Source organism: Dreissena polymorpha, chromosome 4 (assembly GCF_020536995.1).
Source record: "Dreissena polymorpha isolate Duluth1 chromosome 4, UMN_Dpol_1.0, whole genome shotgun sequence".
NCBI classification, from domain to species: domain Eukaryota; kingdom Metazoa; phylum Mollusca; class Bivalvia; order Myida; family Dreissenidae; genus Dreissena; species Dreissena polymorpha.
In genome coordinates this window covers 48,469,275-48,492,573 of record NC_068358.1, presented here as the reverse complement: position 1 = coordinate 48,492,573, position 23,299 = coordinate 48,469,275, and the positions used below count along the sequence as shown (strand labels likewise).

At 34.8% G+C, this 23,299-nt stretch overlaps 1 protein-coding gene across 1 annotated transcript; it reads left to right on the top strand.

Moving 5' to 3' along the window:
• Positions 1 to 107: 107 nt before the first annotated feature.
• On the top strand, positions 108 to 22,030 carry LOC127878414 (uncharacterized). The gene is made up of 11 exons (XM_052424938.1): positions 108 to 228; positions 1,700 to 1,759; positions 6,637 to 7,094; positions 9,417 to 9,489; positions 10,428 to 10,523; positions 11,908 to 12,009; positions 12,961 to 13,029; positions 14,660 to 14,725; positions 15,413 to 15,469; positions 17,442 to 17,472; positions 18,933 to 22,030. The coding sequence occupies exons 1-11, from the start codon at positions 108 to 110 to the stop codon at positions 18,955 to 18,957; spliced, it is 1,158 nt and encodes a 385-aa protein (XP_052280898.1). The 3' UTR covers positions 18,958 to 22,030.
• The last annotated feature ends 1,269 nt before the right edge of the window (positions 22,031 to 23,299 follow it).

Here is a 23,299-nt window from a genome sequence, read left to right as displayed (position 1 = left end):
TGTTGTTATAGCGAAGATAGATTAAACACACTGAAAGTATCAAAACATTTTTCAGTAACGAGTATGTATACAGTCAGGAACTGGTGGTAAACTTTTTGGCAGTCCCAATGGTCTACAAACTCTTAGGAGAATTGCAGGATGGCTTCCATTCATCACCAGAACTGTCAGCCTTCTCAGTTTTCAACTTGAAAAACATCCCCCAGTCAATCACTGAGCTTGCCACACAAAGTAATTGTTTAATTGGGCTGTATGCCATTTTAAACAATTTTCAGTTATATTGCGGCAATACCCATTAATTCTATCTGGAAAACCAGTTCTTATGTTTTTTTTAAATAAACTGGTATTTGTTATACAGACTTATGATCTACCCTATCCCAGAATGCCATTGATAGTGTATAAAAGCATTGTTTACTACATAAAATAGATTCCAGTTGATGTATTTGTATGATTTTTGATATTTCCCAATTTGATGAATTTCACGACGCGAAAATTCCCAATTTGAGGGATTTCGCGACTCCAAAATTCACAATTTCTAGGGGACAGGACCTGTTCCCAAACAGGTAAAAAAAAACGCTGCTTATGCCTAGGATCATGAAACTTCATAGGTACATTGATCATGACTTGCAAATGAAATAATGATTAATCTTGACCCCGATGTTTGTCTGGACAATATCTAGGTCAAGTTTGACATTTGATCAAGATTGAATGAACCGACTCCTCTCAGGTGAGCGAACTAGGGCCATCTTGACCCTCTTGTTTTTGAAAGATTGTCTAATAAATTATTGAATATGAACAATTTCCCAATGATGGCTTACGTTATACTGTCAAGCACTCGAATAGTCGAGCCCGCTGTCCTCTTACAGCTCTTGTTTTAGTTGATTTTGAGTATTTATGGGCTTTTAAGAATATACATAGGAGAGTTCAATGTATAGTTCATGGTTTAAAAAATTTGATAGGCCTTGCTTCTAAAGGCTCTTCAAAGGTGATGTGTGAGTATCAAGCACTTCTCATAATTAGTAACTACGACCAATCATTAAGTGTATTTTAATTTTGATTTAACATGTGCTAGTAAAAAGATGGCTACATCAAACAGTTTCAAGAAATTCTTAAGAAAATATTTAAATTCCAAACTCGGTTGTGATTCACATAATCCTTAAAATTAAACTTTTGCTACAAAGCTTTTACCTTAAAAAACAAATCCATGAAAATCCCTTCAATTTAAGCTTCCAAAAGCCAAATGAATGAAAAATATATTATTTCTAATAACTGAGCGACCAAGTGACACCATGCAACAACTGTAATCCATAAAAGGCAAAGTTTTCCGAGCATTACTTCCCAAGCATATATATGATTCAGATGCATGTCTATGTTTAAAAGGCATCTGTATGTGTAATTTGGACCCTTAGCAGTTAAGACGAAAAACATTTTCTGATGACAGGTTCATTTTTCGGCCCAATAGGCACTCTTAATTTAATTCCTCAGTCATTTGCAACTGTTAATGGCCTTAGGCGGAAGGGCTGATCTAATCTGATGCACTGAGTGTCACTTCATCTGAAAGTTAATTTAATTTTTTCCAGTTTGATCAAGCAATGCCAGTGGAATAATACTGAAATCTATATAAAGCATGTTCTTGCCTTCACACTCAAGAAATCCTAGTCGTTTCATTTCAACTATTTATATACACTTCATTACCTTGTAGCAAAGGCTGGCAGTCCACTTCTTCGACTTCTTAAACCTCTGATTGTGTGGCTTCAAGCTGGTATGTATATTATCATACTAATAGTTAAAATCAGGTTTAAAACTATGAACTTACATGATTTGCTCTTTTACATGAAATCATTTGTTTAACTTTGAACCAGTGTTTGCATTTTATTGAATTCCTACAAACAGTGCCAATAAACATTTTTGGTTCCAAACAAATTTTTGAGTCTTAATATTTTTATATGGTTAAAGACATCCATTTTTAGTTCGAAACTAATTTGGTTGATTCTCAATATTTCAATACCTAGCCCCCCCCCCAGTGGCAACACGTAATCCACACGGACCAACCCAGCAGCAAAACACCATCACCCCGCCCACACGGACTGTCCTGGACAGTTAACCGACATTAAGTTTTATAACAGCGGCTTGAGTTTTGGTTATTCAATCATTCTGCAATCAAATCTCTTATGTGACCTTGTATACACAATGTATAGCGCAATTTCTGCCTTCCTCCATGCACCACTGTGATTCAGCCCAGCGTGGAAACTACTTTCGTCACCGCGATACACAGTGGAACGCAGTGTTGTCGCTGTGGAAAATCGCTGTGACTGGCTTGATCAAATATGTTGATAAAAACTCAAGCGCAGGCGTTATTGGGTAATACATTTTATGGTGGACCACAGGGATCCTAGAGGATCACCACATGTGAATATAGATATATATATACATATATATATGTACATTTATATTTTTCATGTGTATTTAAGTTTTCATGTTACAATAATCATTTGTTTCACTTTTTTATATAATATTGACTCTGTTTACAGAATTTTTATGTCCCCGAGTCTATATGTGTATCTCATGGAGCTGCACATTTTGAGTGGTGAAGGGTCAAGGTCAAGGTCATCCTTCAAGGTCAAACGTCATTTAGGGGACATTGTGTTTCAAAAACACATCTTGTTTTTATTACCAAATTTGTTTTTATTAGTTTACGAAAATGCTTGCTCCCTCGTGTACATATATAGCTTGCCACCAAGTTCATTAAAAGATGAGGTGTTATTTGATATCAGACTATTTTAGTGATTTCCTGTTTCTATTGTGACATGTTTTCTTACAATACATGTGTAAATTCGAGACATTAGTAGTAAGTATTCAATTCAGTGATTTTTAAAATCATAGTCATGCGAAAAGATTATTTGTCATGCTGTCAACCTGTATGTTGTTTATAACAAGTTAATTTCGATGTTTACGAAGGAATCTTAACATGATGATGAACGAAGTAATTTTAATTTTGTGATATTGAGTACATTTTTATTTATCACATTTTATTATATTCATTTGTTTTTTCTTTAGAGCATGTGACAAAATGAACTTGTTTCTGAATAAAGGTATATACATTGTAAATTGTCAACATAACTGATTTGTTTTCATTAAAATATCACTGAATTGAATACTTACTGTCAAAAACTCGAATGTTTATTCAAATCAAAACATGTTACAATAGTAACAGGAAATCACTAAAATAGTCTGATATCAAATTACGTGTACATTAAACATGTTCATATGCAATTATTGGCAAGCCATGTGAACACAAACAAAAAAGTATTTTCGAAATGTTAACAAAACTATTCTTTAAATAATCATAGTGGTCCAACCTGAGATCGATTTCCCGAAAACGTCAGCGATGCTCACCCACTGTCACCGCAATCATTCACGATGGGTACACGCTCAGACCACGGTGATTGTCCACACTGACTGTGTTTTAGGCAGAAATCGCGCTAGATGTGGTGTACATAGCTTATATGTTGAAATGTCACCTAAAATGAAGCGTATTTTTAAAGTTCGCCTTAAAGTTCCCAACAGATCTTCACAAGCAGCAACCACTACCAATTAAGAATAGCAGTATGAAGGAGAAACAAGGTCAAGGCAAGATTGCTTATACATTTACAAGTAGATCTTCAACCATCAGCACCACCAACTGACACTGACACCAGAAGAAAAAGATGTCCTTAGTCCTTTCAGAGAAAGTGGTCAACATTGCCGATTGGCTCAATCTGAACCCCATGTTAAACACGAAGAGCATTGCTGCCTAATTCCATCTAAATGACTTCTTAGTTGGCGTCAGCCAAGACCATGAGGATTATGGAATGATAATAGTTGTAGTTTAAGGAGCTACCATGCCTCGGAAAATTTGCGGCGATGTGCTTCACACCTGATTCTCCTACACAGTTGTTCAACTCCTATCAATTGCTGAACTGCTTGGCGATGCTCTTCTACACATCTTGCATTTCAGGACAGGGTATTGGCTCATCAGCAAATTATTCAAATATCGCATTGCATACCTGACATATTATCTTGGAGATGGCGTTGTGTGCGACCCGAAAGTCACACATCAGATGGTGGTAACTGTCTTCGATGGTGGGCACCACAAACTTTATGCAAGGTGTCAGATGCTTCCTGTAGTAAAACATCTTCAGCTTTATTCTTTGCTCAATATGTGTCATGATCTCTTGGTAAATCTGATAGCCCATTTGAATATTGAGAAGCCTTTTTTATGCCCCCTTTCGAAGAAAAGGGGGTATATAGTTTTTGCACTGACCGTCTGTTAGTCTGTCTGTCACACTTTTCGTGTCCGCTCTCTAATTCAATTTTTTTTCCAATCTTTACGAATCTTGGTCAGAAGTTGTATCTAGACAATATCTAGGTCAAGTTCGAATATGGGTCATGTCGGGTCAAAAAATAGGTCACGGAGTCGAAAAAACAAATCCAAAGGAAGTAATAAGCTTTTAATGGACATACTTATCTGACCTACCAAATTATATATTTTTGTTAAATAAATCAAAGCGGCGTAGTAGGCGGCATTCTATTTCTGACTAACACATCGAGGTAAAAGGTCAAGGTCATCCTTAAAGGTCTAAGGTCAAAAATACAAATCCAAGGGAAGTAATAAGCTTTAAAGGGAGATAATTATTCAATATTGAACAAAGTAACTTGATACTTGGCATGCATGTGTATCTCATGGAGCTGCACATTTTGAGGGATTGGATTGGACAAAACAATATCCAAGCTTTAAAGGGAGATGATTTAAATATACCTGCCAAAGGATAAATAGAAATTTTATTTCAAAGCAGCACAGTAGGGGGCATTGTGTTTCTGGCGAACACATCTCTTGTTGTTTTGTTCGTCTTTAAGCCGTACTTAATCACCCAGGCCTGGTCGTCTGGTGAGCGATTATCTGACCCAGTTGGTTCTTCTTTTCATTCAATTTACGGGTTTACATAAATCCTATTCACGACTCTTCTATTTCTCTGTGATAGCTTCGCTTTATCAATCAGCATACTGTTTTAGACCTGAGCTTTTGCGGTAAAAGCTGGCTTCTCATCAGCATTAGCTTGCCCTAAGTCATCATCTCATTGCCCTTGTTGCATTGTCAGTAGAACAAGAGACAACCATACAACTGCTGTCACAGTTGTTGAAGAGAAAGGGTCTAAAATTTTTACCTAGATTGTAAATGCATTAAAAGGTCTGTCCCTAGACCTTTAACGGCTGTTCCCAGACCCTTTACAGCAGCAACACTAACCATCCCGGATATTGCTATCTTCCTGGATCGTTGCGGATCAACATGGCTGTTTTGAACTTCCAAAACTGTTGGTTGGCCTTCTGAAGCGCCAAGGAAATTCCCGAATGTCCCAAGACTACATGGATAAACATGGATCTACACGACGGCTGCACAGTTCACGTGCCAGATCATCCTGGATATGATCGGCATCTGTATAGGACTAGGGCTTCATGGACCTCTATTTTGAGTTCCAAACTAATGTGTCTGTTTCTTTCCATTTATAAACATATTTTCAGTTCCAAACAAATTTTGTTGAGTTTAAACATTACCAACCAATTATAAAAATCTAGTAGTGTGTTATCAATATATACACCTCCTTATTAAATAAATATTCTGTCTAGTTTTTATCATCAAACAAAGGTTTTACACTTTCTTTATCCCATAATTAGTCCTTTTATGATGTTGATACCAGGACTGTATTACAGTTTTTCAATTAATTGTTTATGATTTAAAAAAAATGAACATATACTACACACAATACATTTTTGCAGTGTTTCACTTAATCAGTAAATTTTTGAAGGCAAGAAAAACATTTGTTTGTAATTCCTTTTATTAATTTGGGCCTAATGCCTGATAATTGTCTTTTTTTTAATTAAATATTCACTACATTGTTGTTTTTTCATAATTTTGAGGATTATGCTGAATGTGTTTGCATTGGGAAAAATCATTTCGTTTTGATTAGAATTGGAAATTAGTGCTGTTATTGTTTTTTCTTACAAATACTTTAAAATTGAAAATTAAAGTGATTTTTTTGGAAACCTTCAATTGAGAATTTTTATGCCACCGGATCGAAAGATCGGGGGCATATTGTTTTTGGCCTGTCTGTCTGTCATTCATTGTGTGTGTCCCAAAACTTAAACCTTGGTTAAAGTTTTGCAATAACTTTTGCATTATTGAAGATAGCAACTTAATATTTGGCATTCATGTGTATCACATGGAGCTGCACATTTTGAGTGGTTAAATGTCAAGGTCATCCTTCAAGATCAAAGGCCAAATATATGGCTTCAAAGTGGCGCAATAGGGGGCATTGTGTTTCTGACAAACACATCTCTTGTTAAATCCTATTTTGAAAATCTATATTCTTTTTAATTGAACCTGAATTTGAACGAAAAAAAACACTGCTGCTAAGTTCAAAACTTCACCATTTGAGGACTAGTGTTTATAACTATGAGATATGAATTACTACTTTTAAAAAATATTCACTGTTTTATTTATACTTAACCTAAAAAGAAGCTTTCAGGAAAAACATGCAAAAATAAAGCTGACATGTTAAACATGTCCACACAATTGGTAATATTGCTATTGTTTAACTGCAGAAATAAAAAAAGGGCTTGATCGCATTGACACTCCTGCCCATTATGGACAGAATGATGAAGAAAATGGGCAGATACCGCATGCAGCTTTTTCCATCTACACTCCTAACCATAAGGGACAGAATGGTGCAGGAAATGGGCATGTAGCTGTTCCACACGTACCTGTTCTCATCAACACTCATACCCATAATGAACAGAATGAGGCAGGAAATGGGCAGGTAGCTGTTCCACACGTACCTGTTCTCATCAACACTCATACCCATAATGGACAGAATGAGGCAGGAAATGGGCACGTAGCTGTTCGGCACATACCTGTTCCCATCAACACACCTACCCATAATGGACAGAATGAGGCAGGAAATGGGCATGTAGCTGTTCTGCACGTACCTGTTCCCATCAACACTCCTACCCATAATGGGCAGAATGAGGCAGAGAAGGATCTGATATTTGACAATGTAAAGGTCAGAGAACTAAGAATTAAAATGTTATTATCCAACTTTGTTCCAAAGCCAGAATTTTTTGTCTCAATATCAAGTAAGACTTTTTGTTTGCACTTTTAGCTCGACTATTATATATGAAATATATATAGTGGAGCTATCCTACTCACCCCGGCGTCAGCGTTTGCATTGGCGTTGGCGTGCAAATGTTAAAGTTTGCGTACTACCCCAAATATTTTCAATGTCCCTTGACATATTGCTTTCATATTTTGCATACTTGTTTACCAACATGACCCCAACCTATAAACAAGAGCAGACAACTCTATCAAGCATTTTGTAATAATTTTCCCACTAAGAATATGCAGCAAATGTTAAAGTTTGCGCACTACCCCAAATATTTCCTATGTCCCTTGGCATATTGCTTTTATATTTATACCCCCACAAACGAAGTTTAGGGGGGTATATAGGAGTGAACTTGTCTGTCGGTCGGTCAGTCTGTCTGTCGGTCCGTATTAAGTGTCTGCTCTCTTATTCAAGTAGTTTTCATCCGATCTTCACCAAACTTAGTCAGAAGTTGTATCTACATGATGTCTAGGCCAAGTTTGAACATGGGCCTTGCCGGGTAAAAAACTAGGTCAAGGGGTCTTGTAGTGCATTTTAAACATTCAGCATGTTGTCCGCTCTCTAATTAAAGTAGTTTTCATCCGATCTTCACCAAACTTGGTCAGAAGTTGTATCTACATGATGTCTAGGCCAAGTTGGAACATGGGCCTTGCCGGGTCAAAAACCAGGTCATGGGGTCAATTAGTGCATTTTTTAACATTCAGCATGGTGACCTCTCTTATTCAAGTAATTTTCATCAGATCTTCACCAAACTGGGTCAGAAGTTTTATCTAGATGATCTGAAGGCCAAGTTCGAACATGGGCCATGCCAGATCAAAAACTAGGTCACAGGGTCACTTAGTATGTTTTACACATTGAGCATGGTGTCCGCTCTCTATTTCAAGTAGTTTAAATCTGTTCTTCACCACACTTGATCAGAAGTTGTAACTAGATGATGTGTAGGTCAAGTTCGAACATGGGCTATGCCAGGTCAAAAACTAGGTCACGGGGTCACTTAGGGTGTTTTAAACCTCACCATGTTGTCCGCTCTATAATTCAAGTAGATTTTATCCAATCTTCACCAAAATTGGTCAGAAGTTGAATCTTGATAATGTCTAGGGCAAGTTTGAATATGGGTCATGCCGGGTCAAAATCAAGGTCACGGGGTCACTTAGTGCGTTTTAAACATCACAATGTTGTCCGCTTTCTAATTCAAGTAGTTTTCATCCAATCTGCACCAAACTTGGTCAGAAGTTGTATCTAGATGATGTCTAGGTCAAGTTTGAATATGGGTCATGCCTGGTCAAAAACTAGGTCACAGGGTATCTTAGTGCGTTTTAAACCTCACCGTGTTGTTCGCTTTCTAATTCAAGTAGTTTTCATCCAATCCTCACCAAACTTGGTCACAAGTTTTATCTAAATGATCTATAGAACAAGTTTGAACATGGGCCATTCTAGGTCAAGGGGTCACTAAGTGCATTTTTTAACATTCAGCATGGTGTTCGCTCTCTAATTCAAGTAGTTTACATCCGATCTTCACCAAACTTGGTCAGAAGTTTTATGGAGATGATCTTAAGGCCAAGTTAGAACATGGGCCTTTCTGGGTCAAAAAATAGGTCAAGGGGTCACAGTGTGTTTTAAAAATTGAGCATGGTGTTCGCTGTTTTTTGTGAAGACGACATGCAAAATATTATGTGTCAATGCGGCATGTGGCGTATTCGTCACGTCTGTGACAAAGCTCTAGTTTACAATTATTAGTTTATATTGATTAAAATATCACAACTGGTTAATGACATTACTTGAAAAAAGTTCATATTTTCAGAATATTCGGTAATAAAATTTTGCGATGTTAAATCGAAAGTACATCGCGAAAATAGGTGACATAACAATATGCACACTATAAATAACGCAAGTAGATTGATCATTTTATATATTAGATATAAACTATTCACTATGCATGCACAATTTGCTTTCTTGGGTTTTACCACGTGAGGATGATGATCAATCTACTGGCGTTATTTATAGTTAACTGGTAGTTACCTGGTAGACATACACAGTAAAATTTATTACCAAATATACAGAAAATATAAAAACTTGACAACTTTTTTCAAGTAATGTAATATAACAGTCGTGATATTTTTATCAATACAAACTAATAATTGTAAAAAAAGAGGGTATTTTACAACTTTTCTTTGTCGTTGTGGTTGACCGAAAGCTTTTGATATACAGTAGACTATATTGCAGGCACAGTGTCAGGAGACACAAACTGCCCTACAGGAGACACAAACTGCTCACAAACAGAAGACTTCCATCTCAGGTAAGGGAATTTTTTTTACATGAACAGTTACCAAAAATCTAGGTGTCTATTTACTGAAGATATAGCTGCCTTAAAGAGATTATTATATTGTTTGTGATATCAAACATGACTTATAAATAATATGTCTTAAACAACTTGATTGCTGAATTATCGCATCAAGTTTGATCAAACATCCATAGTTTTGTGTAACAATATTATCTCAGGATAGGTTAGCAATGAGGCCAGATCAACTGATAAATACTGTGTATCAGGTCACTGACCTCATCCCATAACTCTGACCTGGTATTTAGAGGGATTATTCCTTTAAATGATGGTCAAGGTCACTGTTACTTGAAAGGGAAAAATTGTCTGCTCAATTACTTTAGTTTAATGGTGGTTTATGACACTTTGCAAAAATGTGTTCCAAACATATGTTGGCTGTGTTTGAAACCGGGTCATGTGGTGTTAAAACTTAAGTCAATAGTACAAACTAAATCAGATAACATTTTCCTTTATTGAAAGAAATGTTGGAAACACTTTTATTGTAAATATCTGAATTGAGGTATTATTAACATAGTTAAAATGAGCATGTATATATGTTGTATTCATGTGTTTAGTAAGTTATTATAAATAAGTTTATTTGTATATCAGATATAAAATTCTGCAAAATAAAATATCAGTATTAAGGGTGGTAGGAATTTTAAATGTTAAAGAAAAAATATTACAGTTTATTTTGTAGTAATCATAGACGTTGAACTTGGCAATGAGCTAAGAGGGCAGAGTTTTTACCTCTGATAATTTCCATTCAAGGCCATGTGATCTATTGGTGGTGTCATATTACAACTGTCAGCATTAAATCAATAATGGACTTCTGTTGTGCTAGCAAAGTGTCTATGATTTGTAAATCAATTACAACAACACATATAACACTACTTGTTTTCTTAATCATCGATTTCTAGCTGAAACAGCTGATGTTCTGAGTGAAACGCCAATGGATGGTGCTGGTGCTGGTGAAAGTAGTGTATCACGGACACCTATACAAGTTGTAGATGATGGTATGACTTGCTCTATCTTGTGTCACATTGTAAACATGTATGCTCCATACAAAAAGTCAGGACAGAATATAGCAGTGTCATAAATTTTAAGCAATCAAGAATAACATTCAAATATTTTGAAAAACTGTTGACATTTGTATGCTTCCGCAAAATTTATTTTGGGGGGAACATTTAGTTGCCGCTTCGTCTGTCTGTCTGTCCGTCTGTGCACAATTTTTGTCCTGGCTATTTCTCAGCAACTAATTACCGGAATTCAATGAAACTTTATGGGAAGCTTCACTACCAAGAGGAGATGTGCAAATTATCAGCGGGTTCTGTTCAGATGATTTTTCACAGAGTTATGGCCCTTTGAAATTTTCCATTAACTGTACATATAGTGCAATTCTTGTCCAGGCTATTTCTCAGCAACTAATGACCGGAATTCAATGAAACTTTATGGGAAGCTTCACTACCAAGAGGAGATGTGTATATTATTAGCGGGTTCTGGTCGGATGATTTTTCACAGAGTTATGGCCCTTTGAAATTTTCTTAAAAAAAATTATTGTCCCCCCAAATACTGTGCCCTCAAGGCGTTTCCTTTTATCTGAATATATAGTGCAATATTGTGACAAATAAAAACTTTGGGGAGCATCACCCGTCGCGGACGGTTTCTTGTTGCGTGTTTGTCGCCAGTGGTGCTGATTACCATTAACAGCAGGAACCCTAGCCTTATGATTTTCCATCAGTTCAATGCAAGGCACACTACTTTTGGTATAGTGTGACCAAGTCTTGGTCTGTTTATCCAAAAACTAGGTCATTGTGTCAAAAACTTATACAAATTTAATGAAAATTTCCATGCAGTATCTGTTTTGAGCAGACATGCACATTTTGCATTCATCATGCACCTTTAAACTTACAACTAATGACCATAGGGAGGAGATGGCATGGTGGGTTTAATACTTTTCCCCCACTTTGAATGTCAATTTAACACAGGGGGGTTAAATAGGTTAAATGTGGGCAAACAACTGCTTGTCCTGACTGTAATTTTATCATTCATCATTCAATTGTTAGCTCTTCTGAATATATATTGCTGAAGATGAGCTATTGATATCATTCTATTTCCATTGTCATGCAGAGTGCTTTGTGCTCTGTCAACCTTAAGCTTGATTCCACTCTAGAGGCCACATTTTTCATCCAATCTGTCATATGTAAATCTTTAATATCCTCTGATAATTTCCATTCAAGGCCATGTAATCTAAGTGTGGTTTCATATTTTAACTGTCAGCATTTAATCAATAATGGACTTCTGTATGTTTGCAAAGTGTCTATGATTTGTCAATCTTATTATTACAACACATATATATATTACATAACACGTTTTGTTTTCTTAACCATCGATTTCTAGCTGAAACGACTGCTGTTCTGAGTGAAAAGCCAATTGATGGTGCTGATGCTGGTGCTGGTGGAAGTAGTGTGCCACAGATATCTATAGAAGCTGTAAATGATGGTATGGCTTCTATTATCATTTTGCACATTTTAAACATGTTTGCTACATACAAAAAAGTCAGCACAGAATATTGCAGTAAAGTGTGATCAATTTTAAGCAATACAATCATAATGGCATTCAAATATTTAAAAAAACTGTTAACATTTTAACGAGTTTGTTGCCAGTGGTGCTGATTACCATTGACAGAAGGAACCCTAGCCTTATGATTTTCCATCTGGTCAATTCAAGGCACATTACTTTTGGTATAGTGCGCCCAAGTCTTGGTCATGTTTATTCAAAAACTAGGTCACCATGTCAAAAACTAGTCAGCTCTCTAGAGGCCACATATATGACTTAATCTTGATGAAAATTAATCGGAATGTTTATTATGAGCAGTTCTGGACAATCATGGCCTTCATGCTTATATAATTTAACCTGAGCATGAAATGCTCAAGGTGAACTATTGTGGTCACTGTTACGTAAATGGTTTAAAACAGAGCATCATGAAACTAAGTGATGATGTGTGTGGCCTTAATATATTGGCCAATTTATATGTACTTATTGGTCAAAGACTCCTTTCTACAGCCATTCCCCCTCTACATGTATATCTGATTCAAGTAGGGTAGTTGTCAGTTACTGAAATAAGTATGGGCACTTAGTACTGGTAAATCAGCAAATATATTAAAAGAGTGAGTTGGTTAACTTTCAACTATTATGCCACTGAAATACTGTTGAAAACTGCAAAACACTATTTTAAACAAACATATAACCAGCTTGATTGCTTGAAGTACTTTTCATTAGCATAGTTTGTCATGTTTCTCAAATAGTAGTTATTAGACTTCCTTGAAAAAACATTTTGGATTTTATGTCAATTTAAAAATCATGTGGACCTAAATTTAGAAGTGCCCATTTATTTCATGAGCTTAAGCCCCAGTTATTTTCAGGAATATAGGGTTGGTCATGTTTTTTCAGAAAACAGAGTGGATGATGACAATAAAGATCCAGAAAGTGAACTCTTACTGTCTGCTGACAACAACACAGGTTTTTCCTTTTGTTTGTTTTAGACCAAGCAGAGTAGACATTGATATAAAAGAAACTTTTTTCACATGGTCACCACAAGCTTAATATTCTAGAAAAAGTGTAATTGCTTGACTAAATAATAAATGATTGCTGCAAAAATGATCCTGGCGTAATTCATTATGAAATATCCATTATTTCTTTTTTAAACATGGCTGCCAAGGATTGTGAAAGTTTTCCTAAGCTTGAGAATGAAGCATAAGATAGGTGGATATTTTTGTAATTGTTCTGGGAATAAAATGTTCTTAATTTGTGGAGGGCAGTACTTCTACATATCTCAAACTTTTTCTTATTTTGTAAAATTGTGTTTGCATTGGTCTGATATTTCCCAAAAATTATTTCAATCCTATTTGATGTCTGTTCTTCCTTCTGGCTTTAAGTCTTTTACAATTTTCATATCTGCAGAAGATCTCAGAAACTAATGAGCATATAATTGACATTCTTGTGCATCCATCCAAATACTCCATGTCTTCTATCCTTCTGTCCATCACACTTTTTGTTTCAAAGTGATATGTTAAACTTTAATGACCTAACTTTGATTAAAAGTGATATTCAGCATCCATATAGGGTGAATATGCCCATAATCTCAGGTCATTGTGGCCTGATGCTCTTTCATTCATAATTCATAATTCACGTGTACTTATAGATTTTTAATTTCTGCACAAGATATCAGAAACTAATGATCCAAATTTGAGGACACTTCATATACACTTTCCTATAGGAGTCGACATGGGCATATTGTTATGTTGTTCCCCTGAAATAGTTGTTCAGAGAGTTATTGCTTATCTAATAATAATATTCCGTTTTATGAAAACGTACTTTTCTGTGTCATATCACTGGAATGTATCAAAATTTGATGAAACTTTTAATGTAGTATCTGTATTGAGCAGACATGCACATTTCGCATTCACCATGCACTTTTAAACTTACAACTAATAACCATGGAGCGGAGATGGCGTGGTGGGTTTAATACTTGTCCCCTACTTAAAATTGCAACTTGAGACATAGAGGTTCAATAGGTAAAATGTGGGCAAAAAGATGCTTGTCCTGACTGTAATTTTGTCATTCATCATGCTATTTATAGCTCTCCTGAATATATAGCACTGACAGTGAGCTATTGATATCATTCTATTTCCATGGTGGTTCAGAATGCTGTGTGCCTTGTCAACCTTTAGCTGGCTTCCACTCTAAAGGCCACATTTTTCATCCAGTCTTGAAAAGACCTGGTCAGAATTTTAATATGGACATTTTCTAGACTTAGTTTTAATCTGGGTCATGAGCATACAAAAACGAGGTCAGCGGCTCAAATCTTAGAAAAACTTTGTAACCATTCTTGAGGCCACATTAATTACCCGATCTTAATGAAACTAATAAGAATATTTATCTTTACAATATCTAGAAAAAGTTAGAATCTGGGTCTTGTGAGTCTGAAAATTATGTCATCAGGTCAAATCTTAGAAAAGAAAGTAACCACTCTAGAGACCACATTTTCATAGGAAAAGTGAGAGTACTTATTGTTTAATGACCACCACAATATCACTGAAATACTGTTAAGATTTCCAAAATCTAAACAAATGAATTAACCTTTTTTCAGAAGTGCTTGTTGACACGTCCAAAGAACCGAAGGAAGAGGATCACTTTTTGCCTAGGAAGGGAAGAGGTACAAAATTGTTTGTAACTGTTGTATTCATCTATTTGTTAGGATGATACTGTGGTTAAGGTCTGTGGGATACACTATCACTGTATTTACTTTAGATATTCAAATGAAACTTTATACACTCTTTAGAATGATGATATAAGTTCAAAGTTCCCATTCCATACCCTGTTCTTTCTTATTTAGCATAATAATGCCTTATTATATTTCAATGGCAAAATTAGAAGTCAATGCTTATTAACCCTTCCAAAAATAACCTAAAAGGCCTTGTAAAATGTCAATGGTGTTTTTCTTTTATTATGTTACATTTAATATATCTTTTTATCATCAACAAATATTCAGGTGACACTGCTCGTTTCTTTGTGGTCATTTTCCCTGAATTAGGTCCCCTTTCTATCATGCAGAGATATAGACAGTAAGGTCCCATTTTTCTCATGCAGAGGTTCAGACAGTCAAGCAAACTGTTATTTAATAATTTAAAACTAAAAAAGAAATTCTTTGTGTGAAATACCTTCAATAAAATTAAGCAACATTTCTACATATTTCTGCTTAAAAATATACATTTATGTTTATGAAAATAAATCTTAAGTTATGCAACTATATAAAAGCAAAAACAAGTGACTTTATAGAAATAAAAATATGACAATTATATAGTAATATAAGACAATTATGAAAATATGTTTTGTTCTCCAGATAATGATGATGATGATGATGATGATGAGCGGAACTATCATTCCATTAAAAGAGGAGGTAAGTGTTTTTTTTTTGAATATTTAAAATATTAAATTGTTCATTTCATCAATGGAGTCAATCAGTAATGTGCATATGTGTATGTGTATGCCCCCGGTAGGGTGGCATATAGCAGTTGAACTGTCCGTCAGTATGTCAGTGTGTCAGTATGTCAGTCAGTCTGTCCGACCGTCCGAAAAAAACTTTAACATTGGCAATAACTTTTTTAATATTGAAGATAGCAACTTGATATTTGGCATGCATGTGTATCTCATGAAGCTGCACATTTTGAGAGGTGGAAGTTCAAGGTCAATGTCATAGGTCAAGGTCATTCTTCAAGGTCGAAGGTAAAAAAAATATAAAAATTTCAAAATGGCGTTCTCATGAAGCTGCACATTTTGAGTGGCGGAAGTTCATGGTCAAGGTCATCCTTCAAGGTCATCCTTCAAGATCAAGGGTAAAAAAAATAATTGAAGCCGCGTTATCATGAAGCTGCACATTTCGAGTGGTGGAAGTTCAAGGTCAAGGTCATCCTTCAAGGTCAAAGTTTAAAAAAAAATCAAAGCGGCGTTCTCATAAAGCTGCACATTTTGAGTGGTGGAAGTTCAAGGTCAAGGTCACCCTTCAAGGTTAAAGGTAAAAAAAAAATCATTTCAAAGCGGCGCAATAGGGGGCATTGTGTTTCTGACGAACACATCTCTTGTTGTGTGACTGTAGCTCAATTTAGATTTGTTGTAAGAATAAGTTTCACAAGTGTCTGAGTCTATTCAGAGCATTTCTAAAATCTTGATGTTGACGAGCTCAAATTAGGAGTAAGAGAAGTATGTTACAACCTTGATTTGTTATATTACACATTATGGTAGGCTTACACATTTGTGAATGTACCCCTTACATTTGGATTATATTCATGTATACTGTCTGCATAGGAACAACGTGATGGTTAAGGTTTAATTAAGGTATTAAAGTTGACTACAAATCGCTTATTTATCATCCCCACCGAAAAAAAAATCAGAGGGATATAGTAATTAGTCCTGTCCCTCTATGTGTCATTCCTTCCGTTCGAAACTTTGTCCAGAACATAACTCCAAATCTATTCAATGGATTTACTTTAAAGTTAGAATATAAACAGATGGCAACTAGGAGAAGTGCAGTGACCAAGAACCATAACTTTTATTTACCTTAGTTTTTTAATTATCTCCCTTTATAAAATTTCAAAGTAAATTTTTGTCCGGAGCATAACTCTCAATTTGCTGAAGGGCTTTACTTGAAACTTAAATATAAACAGATGGCAAGTAGGAGAAGTGCAGTGACTAAGATCCATAGCTCTATCTACCTTAGTTTTTGAATAATCTCCCTTTATGTTATTTAAAAGTAATTTTTTGTCCAGAGCATAACTCTAAAAATACTGAAGGGATTTACTTGAAACTAGAAATATAAACAGATGGCAACTAGGTGAAGTGCAGTGATCATGAACCACAACTCTTTCAGCTATAGTTTTTAATTATCTCTATTTATTTTATTATTATTTTTTTATTAATATTTTATTTATTTATAATGTTCAATTATTTTTAATTTAATGTCATTATAAATAATTTAGCTTTTCAATTTTTAATATCTCCCTTTATCTGATTTTCAATAATATTTTGATTTGAACACTGAAGTATTCACTGTTAAATGAATAGATGAGTTTAAGGAAAAATACAGTGATCAAGAACAGTAACTGTTTTAGTCATCTTTTTACATTACCTCCCTTTTTTTCATTTCCATACATTTTATTTTCTACTGTCTACAGCACTATATAACTAATTGATCCTTAAAATATATATAGATGACACAGGTGCCATGTTTTTCAAATATTATTCTACTCTCTTAAACAAATGTTCTCATACAAACAAACACATTTCGCCGGGGATTTGGCACTACTGTGACAAGCTCTTGTTTGTATGTAACATTCTTTATAGATTTCTTCTACTGTTATATTCTTACATTTCAGTGAACTCATGGCCGGAACTGAATGTTTTGGGGTAAGTGTTTGCCATTTACATTTTCCATGATGATTTCCAGCTTTAAACCCTTAAATACTTTCAAATTTGGTTGATAATACTTTGTACATGCTTTTTATCCCCGCCGAAAAAAAATTTGGAAGGGATATAGTAATCGGTCGGGTCCATATGTCCGTCCGGCTGAAACTTTGTCTGGAGCATAACTCCAAATCTATTCAATGGATTTACTTTAAACTTAGAATATAAACAGATGGCAACTAGTAGAAGTGTAGTGACCAAGAACATTAACTCTATCTACCTTAGTTTTTGAATTATCTCCCCTTTTATATAACTTTAAAGTAAATTTTTGTCCGGAGCATAACTTTAAAGTAAATTTTTATCCGTAGCATAACTCTAAATATACCAAAGGGATTTACTTGAAACTTGAAATATAAACAGATGGCAACTAGACCAAGTGCAGTGACCAAGAACCACAACTCTGTCTACCTTAGTTTTTGAATTATCTCCCCTTTTTATAATTTTAAAGTAAATTTTTGTCCGGAGTATAACTCTAAATCTACTGAAGGGATTTACTTGAAACTTAAAATATATACAGATGGCAACTAGGAGAAGTGCAGTGACCAAGAACCACAACTCTATCTACCTTAGTTTTTTAATTATCTTCCCTTTTATATAATTTTAAAGTAAATTTTTGTCCGGAGCATAACTTTAAATCTACTGAAGGGATTTACTTGAAACTTAAATATAAACAGATGGCAAGTAGGAAAAGTGCAGTGACTAAGAACCATAACTCTATCTACCTTAGTTTTTGAATTATCTCCCCTTTTATATAACTTTAAAGTAAATTTTGTCCAGAGCATAACTCTAAATCTACTAAAGGGATTTACTTGAAATTTGAAATATAAACATATGGCAACTAGGAGAAGTGTGGTGGCCAAAAACCATTACTCTGTTTACCTTAGTTTCTAAATTATCTCCTGTTTTATATGATTTTAAAGTAAATTTTTTGTCCACAGCATAACTCTTAATCTACTGAAGGAATTTACTTGAAATTTAAATACCTAGATGGCAACTAGGAGAAGTGCAGTGACTAAGAACCATAACTCTATCTACCTTAGTGTTTGAATTATATCCCTTTATTTAATTTCAAAGTAAATTTTTGTCCGGAGCATAATGAATTATCTCCCTTTATTTGTTTTTTCAAATATTATTCTACTCTCTAAAACAAATGTTGTAATACAAGCAAACACATTTCGGCGGGGATTTGGCACTACTGTGACAAGCTCTTGTTTAATTTTGGTTCTAAAACAAAGCATTTCTTCAATATTAAAAAATGGTTTAAATTTTTTAATGCTGGGTGTAAGTGTCAATGTGATAATTGTTTGACGTACATGATCTATCGTTAAAATATGAGGTTGATCATTTGCTTAATCATATGCACTAAAAATATTGCTGTAAAAGCATACTTTATGTATTTGCAGCAAGCCTGTCCGCAAAACAGATTGAAAAAAAAAGGCCATCAGAGATGATTTGGTTCATAATTTCCAGCCAGCGTCAGGCGACACAGAACATTAAAAGAGAGCACGGGGTGTATTTGAGTGTCGCATTGACGATTTACTTCTTAGATATACAATAGACAATGACTGTGACCTTGAAACCCCAGCAAAATGCTGTAAGTCTTACTTTCTGTACTTGGCTTCCCTGGAGAGTAGGTTAGAGGATGAGCTGCAGTGCTGGTTTAACGAGAAGCCAAGTACAGAAAGTAAGACTTACAGCATTTTTGTTTTAGTGTTGTGTAGGCAAACATGACTTGCACATGTTAATACTCCACTAGTCCATAAACAGTGTAATAGTAACCACCACTCTAGTGATTCTGAAAAAAGTGTTCTATATTTATTGTTAAAATGATGTTTGTTTATTATTGGCTGATAGTGTGAGGCAAGCATTCAGGTACAAAGCAATCACAACTATGCATATGTACAGGTAGCAGATCAAGATAATTATTGTTTTCACAAGTGCACTATAAAATTACATGCTAAGATACTTAAGATTTATAAAAAATCATTGGGCTTTGACATTTATACTGCTTAAACTTATACAGAGAGGTCATAATGAAACAAAGGAACAACCGTTGCTTGCTAAGACACCCTCAATATTAAAAGAAATATGTTTTACCTAAAATATTATATTCTGATCTTTGTTGTTAATCTTTATTGCTTTATAACTAACTTACTAAAGATTTTGCAATAATTTAAATAATATTATCCCCACGTGACCTTTCTGAAATTTCACTAAAACAGCATGACTTGTTTAAATGTCTTACGTGTTGTGCAGCATTTTATTTTACTAGTGCCAGGGTTGCTAACAGTGCCTTTGTTTGGCATTATTTCATTTTTCTTTAAATATATTATATACAAACCATTCATATGGCTTTCATTCATGTGGCATTAATTCCTGTGGTCTTACAAAGTATAAATTTTCACTGGCGTTGTTTTCTTGGGTCAATGTTAAAAGTAAAAATAACTAACATTTTGCTAGGGTGTGTACTATTTCCATCAATAGTTGTTACTTCATTTCAGTGGTTAGCTACTACTAAAATACTGATGTTGAGCATACTTCTCAGCATTCCTTTATAACATTGTGATAATACATCTCAGGAGATGTTTATTTATTTTAAATGTTTTATTGTTTAAATGGTGACTTAAACATTTAATTAATGTTCCGCCGAAAATCTATAATAAAAGGTTATTGGAGAATTGCTGAAATTAGATTCTAAAAACACCAGATGCATGGTTTTCTCATGTTCAGAAAACAACTTGCCTATTAAATATCAATTTGCCATAGAGAATAATCTTTACAAGCAGGCATAGTTCTTTGTGATATTGTTTAAAATGTGTGTGCAAGTGTTTTTAGGATGTTTGAAAGTTGTATGCCCCACTTAATGAGAGGTTGTTTAAATTTGTCCTTGTCCGTCCATGCTTCTGTCCTTCTGTGTGTTCCACTCTTTTGTGTAGCCTGTAACTCACAAAGTATTGGTGCTATAGGGATGAAACTTTGCCAGTATATTTATACGCATGAGGACCTGAACACCTGCAATTTTAACTCAACTGGATTTGTTGCCCCGTTTGCTGCAAAACAATGCAATTTTGATTTGTGTGGACTGTAGCTCAAAAAGTATTTTGTAAGAGGATTGAAACTTTAGATGCATATCAGCAAGCAGCTGCAGTTGTGCACCTCTATATTAAGGTTTAGATGTTTTATACACAACTGAATGAATGGCCCATTCTTAGCAAAATATTGTTGTTTATTTCTTTTGACTTTTCACTAAAAATGGATCGCAGCTAGAAGGCTTAAACTTAACAAACATATAGCTACCTTGATATTTTAGATATTTTTCCCCAGTCAAAAGTTGAGTATAACAGAGAAAAGCAACACGTGTGGGCATCAGTGTTTTATTACAAACACATTGTAGTTGTTTTTTTTAATCATTTTAAACGATTGGCCCAAATTTTTAAAGCTCACCATGGAAATGACACGGGTATTGGCAATATGTTTTTTTTTCATTAGTTTATATATGTTGATATTTGTTACAATTTATATGATTTTGATAGAAAGTACTTTTAAATTAGATGTCCCCATTAACTTTTTACTTCATTTCCATGTAGAATAACTAGCCATGTAAATTCACACTTTCCTGATCATGCCCCGTTGCAGTTTGGATTGTATTGTAATAATTATTTGCCTTGTAATAAGGCAATTTATACTGTGTTAATTAAGGGCCCATGATCATCCATTGAGAATTTAAACCGCTAGATAAACACGCAACCTACAGAATACCGTTAGGGCCATCATGGTTACACATAAAAATAAAGAGGGCGACAATGCGATAGTACGATGACGACAATGCCATAGTACTATGACAACAGTGCGACAATACGATGGCGACAGTGTGATAGTACGATGGCGACAATGCGATAATATGATGACGACAGTACGATAACGCGATAGTATGATGGCGACAGTGCGATGATACGATGGAGACAGTGCGACAATACAATGGCAACTGTGCGATAGTACGATGGCGACAATCCGATAATACAATAACGACAATAAAATAACGTGATAGTACGATGGCAACATTGCGATGATACGATGGAGACAGTACGATATGACTTGTCATCGTACTATCGCGTTGTCGCCATCGTACTATCGCATTGTCGCCAACGTACTATTGCACTACTGCACGGCCTCCCTCTGGATTTTAATGTGTAACCACGATGGCCCCAATGGTATTCCGTACAACAATAAACCTCGTAAAAACGTTATTGCCTTTCTTTTAATTACAGGACATAGAGGATGAATTCCATTTCATTTGTGTTTCTTCATGTTACCTTTTTCCACGGCATAAATTTCTTAAACGTTTTTATTACATGAAGAGACTGTTGTTAAGTTCCATAGTATACAACAAAAATATGTAAATTTGAAATATTAAATTTGTGTAAATATGTAAATAAAGCTTTATATGTGCCAGTCATTTGTTATTGCAAAGGAAAGGTAGAATAAAGAAGTTATAACTTTATTTTGTGTTATTCGAAATTCTACTAAAATAACACATTTTTCGGCGTAGCTGTCTAAGCCAGCTTTTCACCTTACCTGACCTTTGTAAGTGTCCAATAAAATTCAAATAAAATTTCCCGCGGCTAGACACGATTGAATACACTTCATTTATTCCATTGGCTGATTTGATTGAGCAGAACACCAGAACATTGGAAACATGACCGCGTCTTTGTAACACTGTTTTACTGCGTGTTCAGCATTAAACAATTTCATCACTAATGAAAAGGCTCGATAGAACAGTTTTATTAGTATATTTAAGTTCATAAAAAGTATTGTTTTTCACTATCCTGATATTCGTTTTGGCCAAACCATTTTAAAATGTTTTCGAAATTGAACATTAAACATGTAAAAGTATAAAGTTGTAAACAAGCCGTCGTTCCAGCAGAGCGTGGCCTCACTTTAATGCATTGCATTCCAACCCGCAAGGTATCAGGGTCAGTTCGCGGGCAGTAAAAAATCGTTATATAATATAGACGCTATCGCGTTAACTAGGTGAAATGGAATTTTCTTTAGACCAGAAATATGTTAAATGAAGATATTCAGCGATATAAATATGGTATGTCAATAATAGATTCTTAATGTGTTTTCAAAAATACCATGATAAATATTATTTTTGATTAATTTAACAAGAATTATTCCACCATATTGACTAATGTATTAAGCATGAGCGCGATGATTCTCGATACTGTTAATAATCGAATCAAATTTGTTTGAAGAACGCGCGTATAAATATTTAAAATATGTACGGGTACTTCGCTTGTGGCCGGTTGACTCATATGTTTTAATTTCACTTCCATTCTTCTTTTGGTTTTCTGTTTTGTTTCTATAGGTTTATGACCAGCAATATTTAATAATGTCAAATAAGCCGCGAAAACTCCGTGTAACATCCCGTACTGCGTGTGATGCAGCTATGAACTGCACATAATAAGACATTCGCTATCTTTGATCTCATTCATTGAACTCTTTACCTTTCACCAACTCCAACCACAATCAACGCCGTATATCTTTTTAAAAAGCTATTTCTTGTTATAAGTAATCTACACAATGGATATATGTCACGGAAATGAGTGTATGCAAATTGGTGTACAGTTTACTCGCAAAATCAAAACACATGCCAAGATTATCGTTAGAAAATAGGATAACACAAACATGGTTTCATTTATATGTTAGTCGATTTGTGTATAATCAGATTCATATGCATATACTGCTTTAATCTGATATGTGCTACCTA